Genomic DNA, 17349 nt, shown 5'->3' on the forward strand with positions numbered 1-17349 from the left:
CTCTTTCATTCATGATTTTGTGGATTTGGGTCATTTCTCTTCTTTTTGATAAGTCTGGCCAGGGGTTTATCAATCTTATTAATTCTTTCAAAGAACCAGCTCCTAGTTTCGTTGATCTGTTCTACTGTTCTTTTGGTTTCTATTTCATTGATTTCTGCTCTGATCTTTATTATTTCTCTTCTCCTGCTGGGTTTAGGCTTTATTTGCTGTTCTTTCTCCAGCTCCTTTAGGTGTAGGGTTAGGTTGTGTATTTGAGACCTTTCTTGTTTCTTGAGAAAGGCTTGTATTGCTATATACTTTCCTCTCAGGACTGCCTTTGCTGTATCCCAAAGATTTTGAACAGTTGTGTTTTCATTTTCATTGGTTTCCATGAATTTTTTTAATTCTTCTTTAATTTCCTGGTTGACCCATTCATTCCTTAGTAGGATGCTCTTTAGCTTCTATGTATTTGAGTTCTTTCCAACTTTCCTCTTGTGATTGAGTTCTAGTTTCAAAGCATTGTGGTCTGAAAATATGCAGGGAATGATCCCAATCTTTTGGTACCAGTTGAGACCTGATTTGTGACCTAGGATGTGATCAATTCTGGAGAATGTTCCATGGGCACTAGAGAAGAATGTGTATTCCATTGCTTTGGGATGGAATGTTCTGAATATGTCTGTGAAGTCCATTTGGTCCAGTGTGTCATTTAAAGTCTTTATTTCCTTGTTGATCTTTTGCTTAGATGATCTGTCCATTTCAGTCAGGGGGGTGTTAAAGTCCCCCACTATTATTGTATTGCTGTCAATGTTTTTCTTTGCTTTTGTTATTAATTGCCTTATATAATTGGCTGCTCCCATGTTAGGGGCATAGATATTTACAATTGTTAGATCTTCTTGTTGGATAGACCCTTTAAGTAGGATATAGTGTCCTTCCTCATCTCTTATTACAGTCTTTGGTTTAAAATCTAATTTGTCTGATATAAGGATTGCCACCCCAGCTTTCTTTTGGTGTCCATTAGCATGGTAAATGGTTTTCCACCCCCTCACTTTCAATCTGGGGGTGTCTTTGGGTCTAAAATGAGTCTCTTGCAGACAGCATATCGATGGGTCTTTTTTTTTTAATCCAATCTGATAGCCTGTGTCTTTTGATTGGGGCATTTAGCCCATTTACATTCAGGGTAACTATTGAAAGGTATGAATTTAGTACCATTGTATTGGCCTGTAAGGTGACTGTTACTGTATATTGTCTCTGTTCCTTTCTGATCTGTGCTGCTTTTAGTCTCCCTCTTTGCTTAGAGGACCCCTTTAAATATTTCTTGGAGGGCTGGTTTCGTGTTTGCAAATTCCTTTAGGTTTTGTTTGTCCTGGAAGCTTTTTATCTCTCCTTCAATTTTCAATGAGAGCGTAGCTGGATATAGTATTCTTGGCTGCATATTTTTCTCGTTTAGTGCTCTGAAGATATCTTGCCAGTCCTTTCTGGCCTGCCAGGTCTCTGTGGATAGGTTGCCAATCTAATATTTCTACCATTGTAGTTTACATATCTCTTCTCCCGAGCTGCTTTCAGGATTTTCTCTTTGTCTCTGAGACTCGTAAGTTTTACTATTAGATGTCAGGGTGTTGACCTATTTTTATTGATTTTTGAGAGGGGTTCTCTGTGCCTCCTGGATTTTGATGCCTGTTTCCTTCCTCACATTAGGGAAGTTCTCTGCTATTATTTGCTCCAATATACCTTCTGCCCCCCTCTCTCTTTCTTCTTCTTCTGGGATCCCAATTATTCTAATGTTGTTTTGTCTTATCATATCGCTTATCTCTTGAATTCTTCCCTCGTGATCCTGTAGTTGTTTCTCTTTTTCTCAGCCTCTTTATTTTCCATCATTTGGTCTTCTATATCGCTGATTCTCTCTTCTGCCTCATTTATCCTAGCAGTTAGTGCCCCCATTTTTGATTGCACCTCATTAATAGCCTTTTTGATTTCGACTTGGTTAGATTTTAGTTCTTTTATTTCTCCAGAAAGGGTTTCTCTAGTAACTTCCATGCTTTTTTCAAGCCCAGCTAGTATCTTTAAAGTCACGATTCTGAACTCTAGGTCCAACATTGTACTAATGTCCGTATTGAGTAGGTCCCTGGCTGACGGTACTATCTCTTGTTCTTTTTGCTGAGGTGATTTTTTTCGTCTTGTCATTTTGTCCAGAGGAGAATAGATGAATGAGAGAACAAAATGCTAACAGGTTAACAACGTCCCCAGCAAATATACTGTATACAAATCAGAAAAGACCTGAAACCAGGGGAAAAGAAAGGGAAAGAAAGAGAAAAGAAAGAGAAAAGAAAGAAAGAAAAAAAAAAGATTAAAAACAAAAACAGAACAATACAAAAAAAACCGAATATGATCAAATATGATCAGGCTAGTGCATAGATCAGTGCCACACACTAGATTTTGGGCGTATTTTGGTCTGTTAGAAAAGAGTGCCTCCTAAAATTTTAAAGGAAGAAAGACTTATATATGTACAAAATAAGGGTTGATACAATGAAGGGATGGAAGATGACTGTAAAGATGAAAATTATAAAAGATTTTATAAAAGGAATTGATACGATAAGAAGTTGTTTGAAAAAAGAAAGAAGAAGATTTAAAAAAAAGGGAAAGATTGTGATCAGGCAGGAGACTAGAACAAAGCCATACACTAGTGATTTAGGGTATATTTTGATCTGTTAGAAGAAACTGTATCTCAAAATTTTAAAGAGAGAACAACTTATGTATATATGCCAAAAATAAGGGTAACTACTATGAAGGGATAAAATATGACTCTAAAAATGAAAAATAAAATTTTTTTTTAAAAAAGGGATTGATAAGATGTTGGTTGATAAAGGGAAAAAGAGAAATTAAAAAAACAGTTAAAAAAATTAACTTTGAAAAACTAATGAATCATGGTAAAAAAAGCCATGAATTCTATGTGCAGTATTCCCCTAGCGCTGGAGTTCTCCCGTTCTCCTTGATCAGTAAACTTGGTCTTGGCTTGCTGGCTGCTCGTCCTGATCTTCTGGGGGAGGGGCCTGTTGCCGTGGTTCCCAAATGTCTTTGCCGGAGGCGGAATTGCCCCACCCTTGTCAGTCCCAGCTAAGCAAGCTGCTCAGGTTTGCTCTCAGGAGCTTTTGTTCCCTGCAGGCTTTCCCTACGGCTTTGGGGGACGACAGTGAAAATGGCGGCCTCCCAATCTCCGCCCCAGAGGAGGCAAGAACTCGGGGCTCTGCTCCTCAGTGCGCCCCCAGAGAAAAGCGCCAGTCACTCCCTTCTTCCTGGTCTCCGGCCGCACTCCGTGCTCACCCGGCCTGTGACCGAGCATTTCTGTCTCTGGCACCCGACCCGGTATGGAGTCTCCAAACCCAGCAGATCCCTGCGGTGCGCTCCCGCGCCGCTCCTCCTGGGGAAGAAAGGGGAGTCTCCCCGACTCTGCCGCTTGTTGGGTCTCTGCTGGAGGAGCAGTGGCCCGACTGGGCCGCGGATCACAGTTTATGGCAACCCCGAGCTGAGAGCCCGCGCCTCGGCTCGTCTCTGCAGCCGGCTTCCCCGCTCCGGTACCTGGGAGCTCTGCTGCACTCAGGCACCCCCGGTCTTTCTGTGACCCCGGGGGTCCTGAGACCACACTGTCCCGCGAGGGTTCCACCCCCAGCTTAGCCACTGGAGTGACGTCTCTCAGCGGAGTGGCTTCTAAAAGTTCCGATTTTGTGCTCCACGGCTCTATCACTTGCCAGAAGCGGCCGACGGAGGCCCCCTCCCCTGCCGTCTATCCTCCCGAATATCACCTCAGAATCACTTCTCCGCACGTCCTACCTTCCAGTAAGTGGTCGCTTCTCTGTTCAGAGAGTTGTTGCTACTCTCCTCTTCGATCTCCTGTTGAGTTCGTAGGTGTTCAGAATGGTTTGATCCCTATTCAGCTGAATTCCTGAGACCAGACGAAATCCAGGTCTCCTACTCCTCTTCCATCTTGCTCCCTGAATCTTCCTTACTTTTTGGTACTAGAAGGTGTGCTCTGGGCTCCTCATGTTTTTCTTATCTGGAATTAGCCATTTCTCCAAGGAGCCCTGGTTGTCTTTATTGGAGAAAAGCGTTTAGAAATCAAGATCTGAGCTCTGGGAGTGCTCTTTGATACTGGGGGAGAGAGCTAGGATAATGTATGTATGCATAGCAGAATATATAAACACTGTATACTAACCCATGTATCTATCCATATCTATGGTTGTTTATTCTGTGTGTATATAGATAAGCTAAGCATGAGTTCATGCTGATGACATCCCCATTCCCACAGGGCAGAGTTCATTATAGCTTCCCTTCTTCCCTTCTTGCTTACCTGTAACTTGCCTCTCATTTCACCTCAGTGTACATGCAAGGCAGTTTCAGAATTGTTAACCACCCCCCATGAAAAAATGAATTTACCAACTAGAGCACAGTATTGATGACAGTTCCTTTTGTATTCAGATGACAGTTTTCTAAAGTTACTTAGGCCAGCTCCCCTGCAGCTACCACCACAATTGCTCAGTGAGGTCATGTCATACATGTGTAATTCAATTAGATTTGTCAGTCTGCATTCCGTGTTGGATCCCATGACACCTTAGCTGTCTTCAGTGTATACAAACTATACAAAAGAAAAATGTTTACTTTTTGTGACGTACATGTCTCTGGGTTTTGACAGATGCATAAATCATGCATCCACCACCCCAAGACCATATAAGCAGTTCCATCACCCTAAAACTTCCCCTGTGCTTCCCCATAGTCAGCTTCTCCTACCCCCAACCACTGACCTGTGTTTTCCCTCTATAGTTTTGTCCTTTATAGAATGTCTTATGAATGGAATCATACAATATAGGCTTTGGGGTTTGGATCCTTTCACTTGACAAAATGTATTTAAGATTCATCTATGTTGTGTGAATTGATAACTTGGTCCTTTTTATCACTGAATGGTACTCCATTTTGGGATAAATTGTCCATTTCTGTGTTGAGCATTTTGGTTGCTTTCAGTTTTTATCAATTATGAGTGAAGCTGCTAAACATTTTTGTACAGGTTTTTGTGTGAACATAAATTTTTAATTCACTTGGGTAAATACGTATGGTGCAACAGCTGGGTTTTATGGTAAAACTTATAAAAATTTGCCAAATTTTCTCCCAAAGTGGTCGTATGATTTTACATTTTCACCAACAAAGAATGAGCGTGTCTGTTGTTCTGTATCTTTGGCAGCACGTTATTGCCTGTTTTTGGATTTTAACCATTTTAATGTGTGTAGTGGTATCTCATTGTGGTTTTAATTTGCATTTTGCTAATGATCCTATAATTTTTGAGCATTTCCTGTGTTTGTCATCCTTCTATGTTTGGTGAAGATCCTCAGATTTTTTTTGCCCATTTTAATATTGGGTTGTTTTTCCTACTGGGGTGTGTGGTTTTTTTTTGTTTTGTTTTTTAAGAGCGAGAGAAAGAGAGAGGGAGAGTGTGTGTGAGTCAGTGGTGGGGAGGGACAGAGGGAGAGGAAGAGAGAGAATCTTAAGCAGGCTCCGTGCCCTGCATGGATCCTGACATGGGGCTCAATCTCCTGACCCTGAGATCACAACCTGAGCCAAAATTAAGAATCGGATGCCTAACTGACTGAGCCACCCAGGTGCCCCCTTTTTACTAAGTTTTAAGAGTTGTTTATATATTCTGGAGGCAAGTCCTTTATCAGATACGTGAAAGGCAAGTATTTTTTTCCAATTTCTGGCCTGTCTTTCATTCTCTTAATAGTATCTTTTGCAGAATGGAAGTTTTTAATGTTGATGAAATTCAGTTTATCAGTGTTTTCCTTTTATGGATCATGCTTTTGGTGTTGTATTCCATTAAGCCTTAATGTTTGGAAGGCACTGTGAACCAGATTTTCAGGGATGTGGCCCTCACAAGTGCTCCTGTCTCTCCTCCAGGGATAGGCTGCTTTTTTCTTCCTTTTCCTTTGTCCCTTGTTTCTTTTCCCCAGTTGTGGTTGGTAAACACTGAAGTCCTTGGCATTGTTTTTAAGGTGCTTCTCCCTTGAGATTAAAGCTTTTATTTTGTAGGCCTCCATATCCTTCCCCCACTTAGTGAGGCTCCGCCAGAACCCTGGGCTACAGGCTTTGAAGTCCTTCCTCACTCCCCTGCAAATTTAGCCTTTTGTATGGAAGATGGGGGAAAGGATTTCACTGTACCTGCTGTTTCTCTACCCCAGCCAACACCACACAGAGTCTTCCCTGGGAGAGCCTGGTTGGGTTCCAGGAGGAAAAGCCAGCCAGAATGGAAATCCCTGCATGACTGTAACCCCCAGGAGCTTCATACTATTACATTTGCCCACACTTGGCCTCTAGCAAGTCATCAAAAATTCTAATTAATCTTCTTGAAAGCTTTTGCCTTCTCCCTGAAGGCAAAAATCTCTCCAGATTTTATTGCAGCCATTTGCCCTGTCACCTCTGTTCTCTGATTGAGCTTACCAGAAACCATTACTTTTTGGTCTGTTCAGCTTTTTTCTTGTTACAGGGTCAGGAGGAGCATCTTTTCAGCTCTCATCTCTGAGCTATCTTTTCAGTTCTTAACATCGCTGAGCTGAAACCAAATAATAAAGTTTTAAAGGATTGCCTCTGGTATTGCGTGATAATTTATATAAACCGTTCAGTGAAAACGATCCTGAAATTTTTTTTTTTTGGGGGGGCAGGGGGCTGGTAAATCTGACTTGGTTCAAACAGAAATTTAATTAGTATGGAGAGAATGTTTATTAAAACTTGTATTTAATATGTTTATATGATATGAAAACTTTCATCTGTATTTTAAGATTTAGAATGATGTGGGTGTCTAAAGTGCAGCTTTTATAGTGTATCATCTGTCTTTTCATATGAGTAAGGGTTAATCCAGGAAATAGACCCACTGTGGGTATTGAAGGAAAGCAATTGCCTCTTCCTTTGAACACAGCTAGGTATCAAATCATTCCAAACACCCAGGAAGTCCATCTGAAGACTGAAAGAACAAACTGCACAACCAGAGGGAAAAGAAAGGCCACGTAGTGGAAGATAGGAGGTGTGGAGACCTGATTTGGGGGAGAAAAAAATCATGGGTGCTTTGGAGGGGAGGGAACCCTGAGCAGGGAGAGAGGAGAGAAAGAGAGACTGAGTGCAAGTGCAAGTGTGCACACAGGGCACAGGGCATTGCACAAGAAGAGCACTTCCCCAAAACAGAGGGGCTGATAATCGCAAGTTTTTACAAGCAGCAGAGCTCAAAGTCTGAAGTTGTAGAAGTTCGTGCCATCACTGGGGTGGGGCCTGGCAGGTATAGAGGTGCTATGTGGAGAAGGAGGGCAGAGGCCCAGGAGCGTACAGCGTGGTCTGAGGATCCCCTGGGTTGCACTGGGAGACAGTTCCCCCTCTTGGGGTGTATTTGGGAGACATGGCACTGCCTCTCCAGGGACAAACAAGCATTGAGCTGCCCTGTTCATTAGCACAGGAGTAGAGACAGCTGCTGAGGGCAGCTAACCTGGATGTCGGCTTTTTTGCTGCATTTAACCGTAAACTCCAAGCCCCTGTGCATTCATGCATCTGTCCTTCTGGGACAAACTGGCACCAGCCACAGCCCGGTGAGACCCTCACCCAGAGGATCAGTGCACACTGGCACCATGCTGTGCCCCTAAAATGTGGAGTTTTGAAACCCAGCCAGCGTGCTTGAGATAAAACGGAGCACTGGGCCACCGGGTGAGCAGACAGCTTGGACAAAGACAGGGTGAAGGCAGGGATCTGAGAGAAGCCTGGGACAAATGAGGGGAGACTGTTTTCTCTTTTGTGAGTGTCTGCTGAAGAGAGGCAGGCATGAGCTCCCCGCTCTGGGGACGAGAGCTGGCTGATGTCATTTGTACCCCCCACCCATCAGCACAGACGGGCTTCAGTGAGCAGCACAGTGCCCACAGTGGAGGCTTGAGCTGCATACACCAAGCCTCGCCTCCCTGCGCAGTGCTTTTTTCACTAGGGCGAGTGTGCCTGAGAGAGCAGCAGTGAGCAGTGAGCCCCTCCCCCAGAAGACACCCCCCCCCCCGCCTCTCACCTGCCAGTCGTCTATTGACCATAGAGTGCTGCAAAGCTTCAGCTCTAGGGGAAATAGGATCTAGCTGCTTTTAAGAAGCAGACCAAAACACATCGAATTAAAACTTGCCACACAGTTAACAAAGTCCAAATATTCCCCACTGTAGGCAAGGAGAAACTCTGCAGAGGACTGACCTGAAGGAAAGAGCAGTGAAAACACAACAGCAGAGTGCACACAGCATATACCAGAAACCCTTCCTGAAGTGTCAGGCCCTGGGCAGTATATGACCTCTTCTTAATAAAGCCATTACTCTCAGGAGCAGGAAGCGTAACAGGCTTTCCTAACACATACACAGTTACCTAGACAAAATGCCAAGATGGAGGAATTCATCCCAAAAGAAAGAACAAGAAGAGGTCATGGCCAGGGATCTAATAAAAACAGATAAAAGTAATATGCCTGAACCAGAATTTAAAAGAACAATCATAAGGATACTAACTGGGTTTGAGAAAACCATAGAAGACTCCAGGGAGTCTCTTACTAAAGAGATAAAAGACCTAAAAACTAGTCAGGCCAATATAAAAAATGCTATAGCCAAGATGCAGAACTGGATGTAATGACCACAGGATAGAAGCAGAGGAATGAATAAGTGATATAGAAGATAAAATTATGGAAAATAATGAAGCTGAGGGGTGTCTGGGTGGCTCATTTGGTTAAGTGGCTGCCTTTGGCTCAGGTCATGATCTCAGGGTCCTGGGATCGAGCCCTGTGTTGGGCTCCCTGCTCCATGGAGAGTCTGCTCCCTCTCCCTCTGCCCCTCCTCTTGCTCATGTGCACACATGTTTGTGTGCTCTCTCAAATCGTTAAAAAAAAGAAAAAAAATGAAGCTGAAAAGAGGAAGGAAAGAAAAATATTGGATTACGAATGTAGACTTAGGAAACTCAGCGACTCAATAAAGCTTAAGAACATTCGTATCATAGGAGTCCCAGAAGAAGAAGAGAGGGAAAAAGAGACAGAAGGCTTATTTGGGCAAATTATAGCTGAAAACTTCCCTAACCTGGGGAAGGAAGCAGATATCCAAATCCAGGAGGTACAGAGAACCATCAAAATCAACAAAAGCAGGCCAACACCAAGACATATCATAGTAAAATTTGCAAAATACAGAGATAAGGAAAGAATCCTGAAAACATCAAGGGAAAAGAAATCCTTAACCTACAGGGGAAGATAGATAATGTGATCAGCAGATCCCTCCACAGAAATTTGTCAGGCTAGAGGGGAGTGGCATGATATATTCATTGTGCTGAATGGGAAAAATATGCAGCCAAGAATACTTTATTCATCAGGGCTGTCATTCAGAATAGAAGGAGAGATAAAGAGTTTCCCAGAAAACAAAAACTAAAAGCATTAGTGACCACTAAACCAGCCCTGCAAGAAATATTAAAGGGGACTCTCTAAGTGGGAAAGAAAGACCAAAAGCCACAAAGACTGGAAAGGAACAGAGAAATCTCCAGAAACACCAACTTCACAGGTAATACAATGGCACTAAATTCACATCTATCCATGATCACTCTGAATATAACTGGACTAAATGCTCCAATCAGACATAGGGTATCAGAATGGATAAAAAAAATGAGACCCATCTATATGCTGCATACAGGAGACTCATTTTAGACCTAAAGACACCTGCAGATTGAAAGTGAGGGGATGGAAAACCATCTGTCCTGCTAATGGACATCAAAAGAAAGCTGGAGTAGTCATACTTACATCAGACAAACTAGATTTTAAACCGAAGACTATAACAAGAGATGAAGGGCACTGTATCATAATAAAAGGGTGTATCCAACAAGAAGATCTAACGATTGTAAATATTTATGCACCCAACCTGGGAGCAGCCAAATATATAAATCAATTAATTATAAGCATAAGAAAACCCATCGATAATAATGCAATAATAGGGGACTTTAACACCCCACTTACAGCAATGGGTAGATCATCTAAGCAGAAAATCAACAAGGAAACAATGGCTTTGAATGACACACTGGACCAGTTGGACCTTCCAGAGATATATTCAGAACATTTCATCCTGAAACAGCAGAATACACATTCTTTTTGCATGCACATGGAATGGTCTCTAGAATAGATCACATACTGGGTCACAAATCAGGCCTCAACAAGTTCAAAAAGAGTGAGATCATATCATGCATACTTTCCAGTCACAACGCTATGAAACTTGAAGACAACCACAAGAAAAAATTTGGAAGGACCACAAGTACATGAAAGTTAAAGAACATCCTACTAAATAATGAATGGGTTAACCAGAAAATTAAAGAAGAAATAAAAAAAATATATGGAAACAAATGAAAATGAAAACATGATGGTCCAAAATCTTTGGGATGCAGCAAAAGTGGTCATAAGAGAGAAGTATATAGCAATACAGGCCCACCTCAAGAAGCAAGAAAAGTCTCAGAGGGGAGCAGATTATACCACCCTTAAAATCTGTCACTTTGGCATGTGAATTATTTTGAGTTGAAGGCAATCAAGATCCAGCAGACTCTGGAAAGACTTTTTCCCTCCCTCTCAACTGCCTGAAGGAAATTAGAAAGGAGGATTGTACCAGGAAGATAGTAGGGATACACATAGTGTAACTTTTTTATATTTAAGACTTATCTGCGTGGCAGAACAAATATTAAATATTAAACTAAACATTTGCTCTTTTTACTTCCTGGTGAATTGCTTTCCTACCTCTTTGAAGCCCCAGACCCTGTTTCTTTCCTTAGCTCAGGATGGTTTATGAGCCTGTTGCTTGGCTGCCTTTGGGTCTCACATCTTTGTGGGGCCCCCTTAAGAAATGAAAATTTTCTACTGTTAATCTGTCTTTATTACAGGGGAGCTCTTAGCTAAGAACCTGGAAGGGTAGAGAGAAAATTATTTTTTCTCCCCTACAGTTTCATGGAATAAAAGATAATGGGAATAAGATCTTCCACAATACTGACAGAAGCTATGAAAGGGTCTTGAGGAGGAGTTGGAGGGTCAGACCACAAGTGGGTCAGTAGGAACTTGGAAGAAAATCTGAGAAGCCAGGCACTTCCAGCTGGTAGAGTCGGACTGTGAAAGAGAAGGTGAGAATGAAGTCTGGGGAAGGCTTTGTCTGCTTGTGGACTTGGTATCCCTTTTGGTCTGGTTTCTTTTGTGATTTTTGTGTATAGTTTTACCACTTTTTTTTTTTTTGGGTACCAATAAGGTAAGAAAAGTAGTCATATAGCTTAGTACTTTTTTTTTAACAGATTAGAAAATAGACTTATTGTTATTTCTAAAAGTCAGAACTTGGAGGATGAATAAACACAACAACAGATGTATAAGAACATAAGTAGAAACACTGTTTTACAACAGTGTGTACTGAAACAAATTTATGTATTGGAAACTATGAAAAATAGCTCTCTTTAAATGATTTAACATTTGCTCTTCCTTATATACAGTTGAATTTCCAGTGGGAGAACAAAGATGCTCATGGCTCTCTGGGCCTGCCTTCAGGAAAACCGTTCCTTAAAACCTTCTGGAGTGTTCCATGAAGCCAGTGTATGGTTTAGCAGGAAATAGGGGCTGCTGTCGGTGCACATGTATATGCATGTTGTCCTGTCCTGTCTTCCCAACTCCCCCACGCATGTGGGATCATTACAGGGGTTCAGGGGACCCTGTAGTCAAATAAGGAAGTCCCCTGGAATGAAGCCTATTAATGAAATTCCCTTCTGGAAATGGCTTGGTACCTTTTAAATCTAATTTATTACTCTTATTTTTTTTTAAATATTTAAAATATTGGTTTGAATAAGTAGTAAATATATATGGTACAAAATTCAAAAAGTTCAATGGGGCCATACAGCAAAAATTCTTCCCACCCCTCTCTCATATGTCTGATTTTCATTCCTGGAGGCAACCATTTTAGCAGTGTCTTGTGTATCTATCTAAAGATACATTCTATATGTAAATATGTATGTGTCCACGAACAGAGTGAGTGGGTAGCATTGTAAACATACTGTCTTGATTATTCATAGTTCAGGTAATTCTAGGACTAGGTTCTATTATAAATCAGTTGACTCCATTCGTTCAAAAATTAAAAGATTTAATTACTATGTGTATACTTTGTATATACTGTGTATATATCTTTGGTATGTATATTTTGCTTATCTACAGAATTAAATAATTTTAGAAATCTTTGTCGGAAGTACCTAGGAATCCATTTGATGAGTTACCATTGTGTGAAAGATTTGCATCGATATACAGGCATATATCATATTATTGTGTTTTGCAGATACTGTGTTTTTTACAAATTGAAGGTTTGTGGCAACCCTGCATCAGTAGAGCAAATCTATTGATGCTGTTTTTCCAACAGCATTTGCTCACTCTGTGTCTCTGTGTCACATTTTGGTAGTTCTCACAGTATTTCACATTTTTTCACTATTGTTTTGGTGAACAACGATCAGTGATCTTTGATGTTAATGTAATTGTTTTGGAGGCACCATGAACCGTGCCCATATAAGTTAGTGAACTTAATCAATAAATGTGTCTGTTCTGACTGCTCCATCGATCTCCTGTTCTTTTATCTCCCTCTCTGAGGGCCTCCCTATTCCCTGAGATACAACAGCATTGAAATTAGGTCAATTAATAATCCCACTGTGGCCTCCAAGTGAAAGGAAGAGTCACACGCCTCACACTTTAAATCAAAAGCTAGACATGATTAAGCTTAGTGAGGAAGGCATGGCAAAAGCCAACATAGGTCAAAAGCTAGGCCTCTTGCACCAGTTAGTCAAGTTGTGAATGCAAAGGAAAAGTTCTTGGAGGAAATTAAAAGTGCTACTCCAGTGAACACATGAGTAAGAAAGTGAAATAGTCTTTCGCTGATACGGAGAAAGTTTTAGTTGGGATAGATCAAACCAGCTACAATATTTTTTTAATCCAAGCCTAATCCAGAATAAGGCCCTAACTCTCTTCAATTCTGTGAAGGCTGAGAGAAGTGAGGAACCTGCAGAAGAAAAGTTTGAAGCTAGCAGAGGTTAGTAACATGAGGTTTAAAGAAAGGAGCCATCTCTATAATGTAAAAATGCAAGGTGAAGCAGCAAATGCTGCTGTCTAAGATGCAGCTAGTTATCCAAAAGGTCTAGCTAAGATAATGAAGGTGACTACACTAAACAAGATCTTTAGTATAGTTGAAACAGGCTTCTATTGGAAGAAGATGCATCTAGGCTTGCATAGCTAGAGAGGAGAAGTCAGTGGCTGGCTTTAGAGCTTCAAAGGACAGGCTGACTTTCTTGATAGGGGTTAATGCAGCTATTGACTTTAAGTTAAAGCCAATGCTCATTGACCATCCTGAAAATCCTAGGGCCCTTAAGAATTATGCTAGATCTGCTATGCTTTATAAATGGAACAACAAAGCCTGGATGACAGCATATCTGTTTTCAATATGATTTACTGAAAATTTTAAGCCTATTGTTGAAGCTTACTGCTCAGAAAATAAGATGCCTTTCAAAATATTGCTAGTTGACAGTGACCTGGTCAGCCAAGAGCTCTCATGGAGCTTGCTCACACAGCATCTCTTCTGCAGCCCTGGGTGAAGGAGCAGTTTTGATTTTCAGTCTTATTATTTAAGAAATATATTTCATAAGGCTATAGCTGCTATAGAGAGTGATTTTTTTGATGGATCTAGGCAAAGTAAATTGAAAACCTTCTGGAAAGGATTCATCATTCTAGATGCCATTAAGAACATTCATGATTCATGGGAAGAGGTCAAAATATCAGCATTCACAGGAGTTTGGAAGAAGTTGATTCCAACCCTCATGGATGACTGAGGGGTTCAAGACTTTAGTGGAGGAAATAACTGCAGAAATGGTGGAAATAGCAAAAGAACTAGAAGTAGACCTGAAGATGTGACTGAATTTCTGGCAATTTCGTGATAAAACTTTAATGAATGAAAAGTTGCTTCTTAGGGATGAACAAGGAAAGGGGTTTCTTGAGATGGAATCTACTTGTGAAGATGCTGTGAAGATTGTTGGAATGACAACAAAAGATCTAGACTGTTACATAAACCTAGTAGATAAAGCAGCAACAGAGTTTGAGAGGATTTTGGACGTTCTACTGTGGGTATAATGCTATCAGACAGCATTGCATGCTACAGAGAAATTGTGAAAGGAAGAGTCAGTCAATACAGCAAACTTGACTGTTGTCTTATTTTAAGAATTTACCACAGCCACCCCAACCTTCAGTACCGTCCACCCTGATCAGTCAGCAGCCACCAACATTGAGGCAAGACTCTCCACCAGCGAAAAGAATCTGACTCACTGAAAGTGCAGATGATGGTTAGCATTTATTAGCAATAAATTACTTTTTTTCTTTTTGGAATGTCAGCTTTATTCAGTCATAAAGCAAGGTTAACATAATTATCAAGCAGGTTCAGACTTCCAAAATTAATGATATTTTACTGCATATTTAACTTGGCTGCTTCTTCAGTGTGGCCTCTTCTCTTCCTTTAGTTGTGGAGTTTGTTCTGTCAGTCTTCAGGTTGATTTCTAGGATATTTAGAATGATTTGATTATTATCTAGTTGTGTTTGTAGGACAAGATGAGCCTAGGGATCCTCCTGCTCCATCATCTTCCTCTCAATAAGTTACTTTTTAATTAATATATGTACATTGTTTTTTCAGACATAATGCTCTTCCATACTTAATTGACTACAGTATTGCATAAAAGTAACTGCTATATGCATTGGGAAAACCAAAAATCATTTGACTTTATTGCAATATTTCCTTTACTGTGGTTGTCTGGAGCTGAACACGCAGTATCTCTGAGGTATACCTGTATGTGGTTTGATGTTGGCTTGTGACAAAACCTTAATGCATTTTATCCTAAAGTTACTCTTTTTTTTTACACAGAGAATGTCTAAGCACACGGATGCAGCAGAAGTACTATTGGAAAGAAAAGGTTGTGCAGGAGTGATAACACTAAATAGACCAAAGTTCCTAAATGCACTGAATGTTAGTATGATTCGGCACATTTATCCACAGCTGAAGGTTTGTGATTTCCCTAAAGAAATTATATGGATCCTTTTAAAAGTGTATCTCAATAGAACATTTCTGGTATTCCCTTCCATAGAATATCTGGGATCAGCACCCAAGCCCTGTTGCTTTCTTGTCTTCCGTGCTTTCCTTGTGTGATTATCCTGGAGCATCCCTAGTGACGGAGTTCATGGCTTCCTGAGATAGCCCCTTCCACTTTTACATAGCTCCACGTTTCCTTTCTGTGTTTTGCCACTGTACTTCTCTGACCTTTTAACCAGTGGTACTAATTCTGCCTCTTGGGATATGAGTATATAAATCCAATCTCCTTACATGTGACGGCTTTTTTTTTTTTTTTTTTTTAAGATTTTGAGACAGAGAGAGAGCTCACAAGCAGTGGGGAGAGGGAGAGGGAGAAGCAGACTCCCCGCTGAGCAAGGAGTCCGTTGTGGGATTCATTCCCAGGACCCTGAAATCATGACTTGGGCCAAAGGCAGATGCTTAACTGACTGAGCCACCCAGGCGTCCCCATCGTCCCCATGTGACAGCTTTTTTGTCAGCTGTTTTTGAACTGCTTGGCCAGCCTATCTTAGAGAAGGCCATAAGCTTTTCTAGTCTAAGTGAACTACATGGTGCAGTGGAAAAGCATGACTTACAGTCCGACTACTTTATTTAAAACTTGGATTTCTTTTTATTAACTGTGTAGCTTGGCAGTGTTAATCTCTCTGTTCTTCATTTTCCTCAGCTGTGAAATGGGGATGATTATATCTCACAGGACTGTTGTGGAGAGGAAGTGAAATAGTGTACCTCACATGGTCAGCCACGAAGACTACCTCTCCCCTGGTTACCAGTTCCTTAATTTTCATTTGATGAGTCTCTCTTCCATACTGTTGTGTCTGTTTGGGACACCGTATAGTATGTCTTTAAATGTAATAAAGAGAAATAAGCCAAGTGTTTCGGATTGGAATTAGACCATAGTGGAGGAAAGTAGAAACTTCCATGTTAGAATGCTGTATTTCTGTTAATGTAGTCCAATATTGCATTAGCCTTTTGGACAGCCATATCTGTCCAGCTACATCTCTTCCAAGTAGGTTTATATTTCTATTCACAAGTGTAGAATTTATAGAGCTCCTGTTGATTTTTTAGTCTATTGTTGTTGAATTTGTTGTTTGAATTTCCACTGGGTCTCTTGACTCTTGACTCTTTCATCCTGCTTATTTATTAGCTGTCCTTACCAACCTCAAATCACTTCAAGATTTGATCAATATAAGTGGTTTCACTTGATTGCTTATAAATTTGTCAGTAGGACAGAGCCCTGTATCACCACAATAGAAAGGTTCTTGCTCTGTTTTTTTCACCAGATATATAAGCTTCTGTAACATATTTTTAAGCCCATATTTTTTTCATTTTGGTATCAAAGTTGTCATGGCAAAGATTTCAGATGCCATCATGCAATTTGGATCACAAAATGTATTCATCTAGCAACTTGTTGAGATAGTCTAATTTATGTCAGAAAAGAAAATGAGGTTGGGATCCATTCTTCTGGATGTACTTTATAAAGCTGGTACTTTATATGTATTGATACATATCTATCTATACAGATGTATATATGTACATATATATGCATATATATGCATATAGATTTTTTTGTAGTTTGTATTTATAATATGCTTTTACCATCTTTTTCTTTTGGATAGAATTGGGAACAAGATCCTGAAACTTTCCTGATCATTATAAAAGGAGCTGGTGGAAAGGCTTTCTGTGCTGGGGGTGATATCAGAGGTAAAAACTACCCCCCCAACCTAAATGTTTCCCTCCCTCCAATAGACTGATAAAACTAATAGGAAATTTTTGTAATACTTCGTAATTTGCTTTACATCTAAGAATTTTTTTTTGTTATAATGACTTAGCCATTGTAGTTAAATATTAGAAAAATGAGAATAGTATTTTTTTTTTAAACTATGTATGTGCCCTTCATATATCCTGTCTTTCTCCCTGAATCATCCTAAACAAAATGTCCTGTTATGCTATGTGAGTCCACTTTTTATTTTAGGTTAGCTGATGTTCAGCAGTTTAATTTGTCTTATAACCTGACAATCTGACTTGTCGTTCTCCAAATACGACATTCCTTCATGTGTTTCCTTGACTGTGCCCGTGCTTTCCTACAGTGCATGATCCCAAAGCAAGAATGGACTTAATTATAGAATTCATCCTGTTGTTAATACATTTTCACAGGTGTTTAAGTAAACATGCTGAGATGGGATAAAAAGATTTTCTTTTC

The 17349-nt window shown here is 40.4% G+C and overlaps 1 protein-coding gene across 4 annotated transcripts in view; it reads left to right on the plus strand.

Moving 5' to 3' along the window:
- HIBCH (3-hydroxyisobutyryl-CoA hydrolase) overlaps positions 1 to 17349 on the plus strand; it is a 105195-nt gene that overhangs the window by 17057 nt on the left and 70789 nt on the right. For 3 of the 4 annotated variants that reach the window (XM_025848622.2, XM_073881284.1, XM_025848628.2), the window contains exons 3-4: positions 14946 to 15083; positions 16766 to 16850. In XM_025848622.2, coding sequence (XP_025704407.1) covers positions 14946 to 15083; positions 16766 to 16850 — 223 coding nt within the window. Of the gene's footprint in view, positions 1 to 6931; positions 7037 to 14945; positions 15084 to 16765; positions 16851 to 17349 lie in introns of all 4 variants that reach the window. The other variant, XM_073881279.1, reaches the window with a different exon arrangement.

This window comes from Callorhinus ursinus, unplaced genomic scaffold (assembly GCF_003265705.2).
Source record: "Callorhinus ursinus isolate GAN/ISIS: 27379988/994484 unplaced genomic scaffold, GSC_fseal_2.0 scaffold2, whole genome shotgun sequence".
Classification (NCBI taxonomy): Eukaryota; Metazoa; Chordata; class Mammalia; order Carnivora; family Otariidae; genus Callorhinus; species Callorhinus ursinus.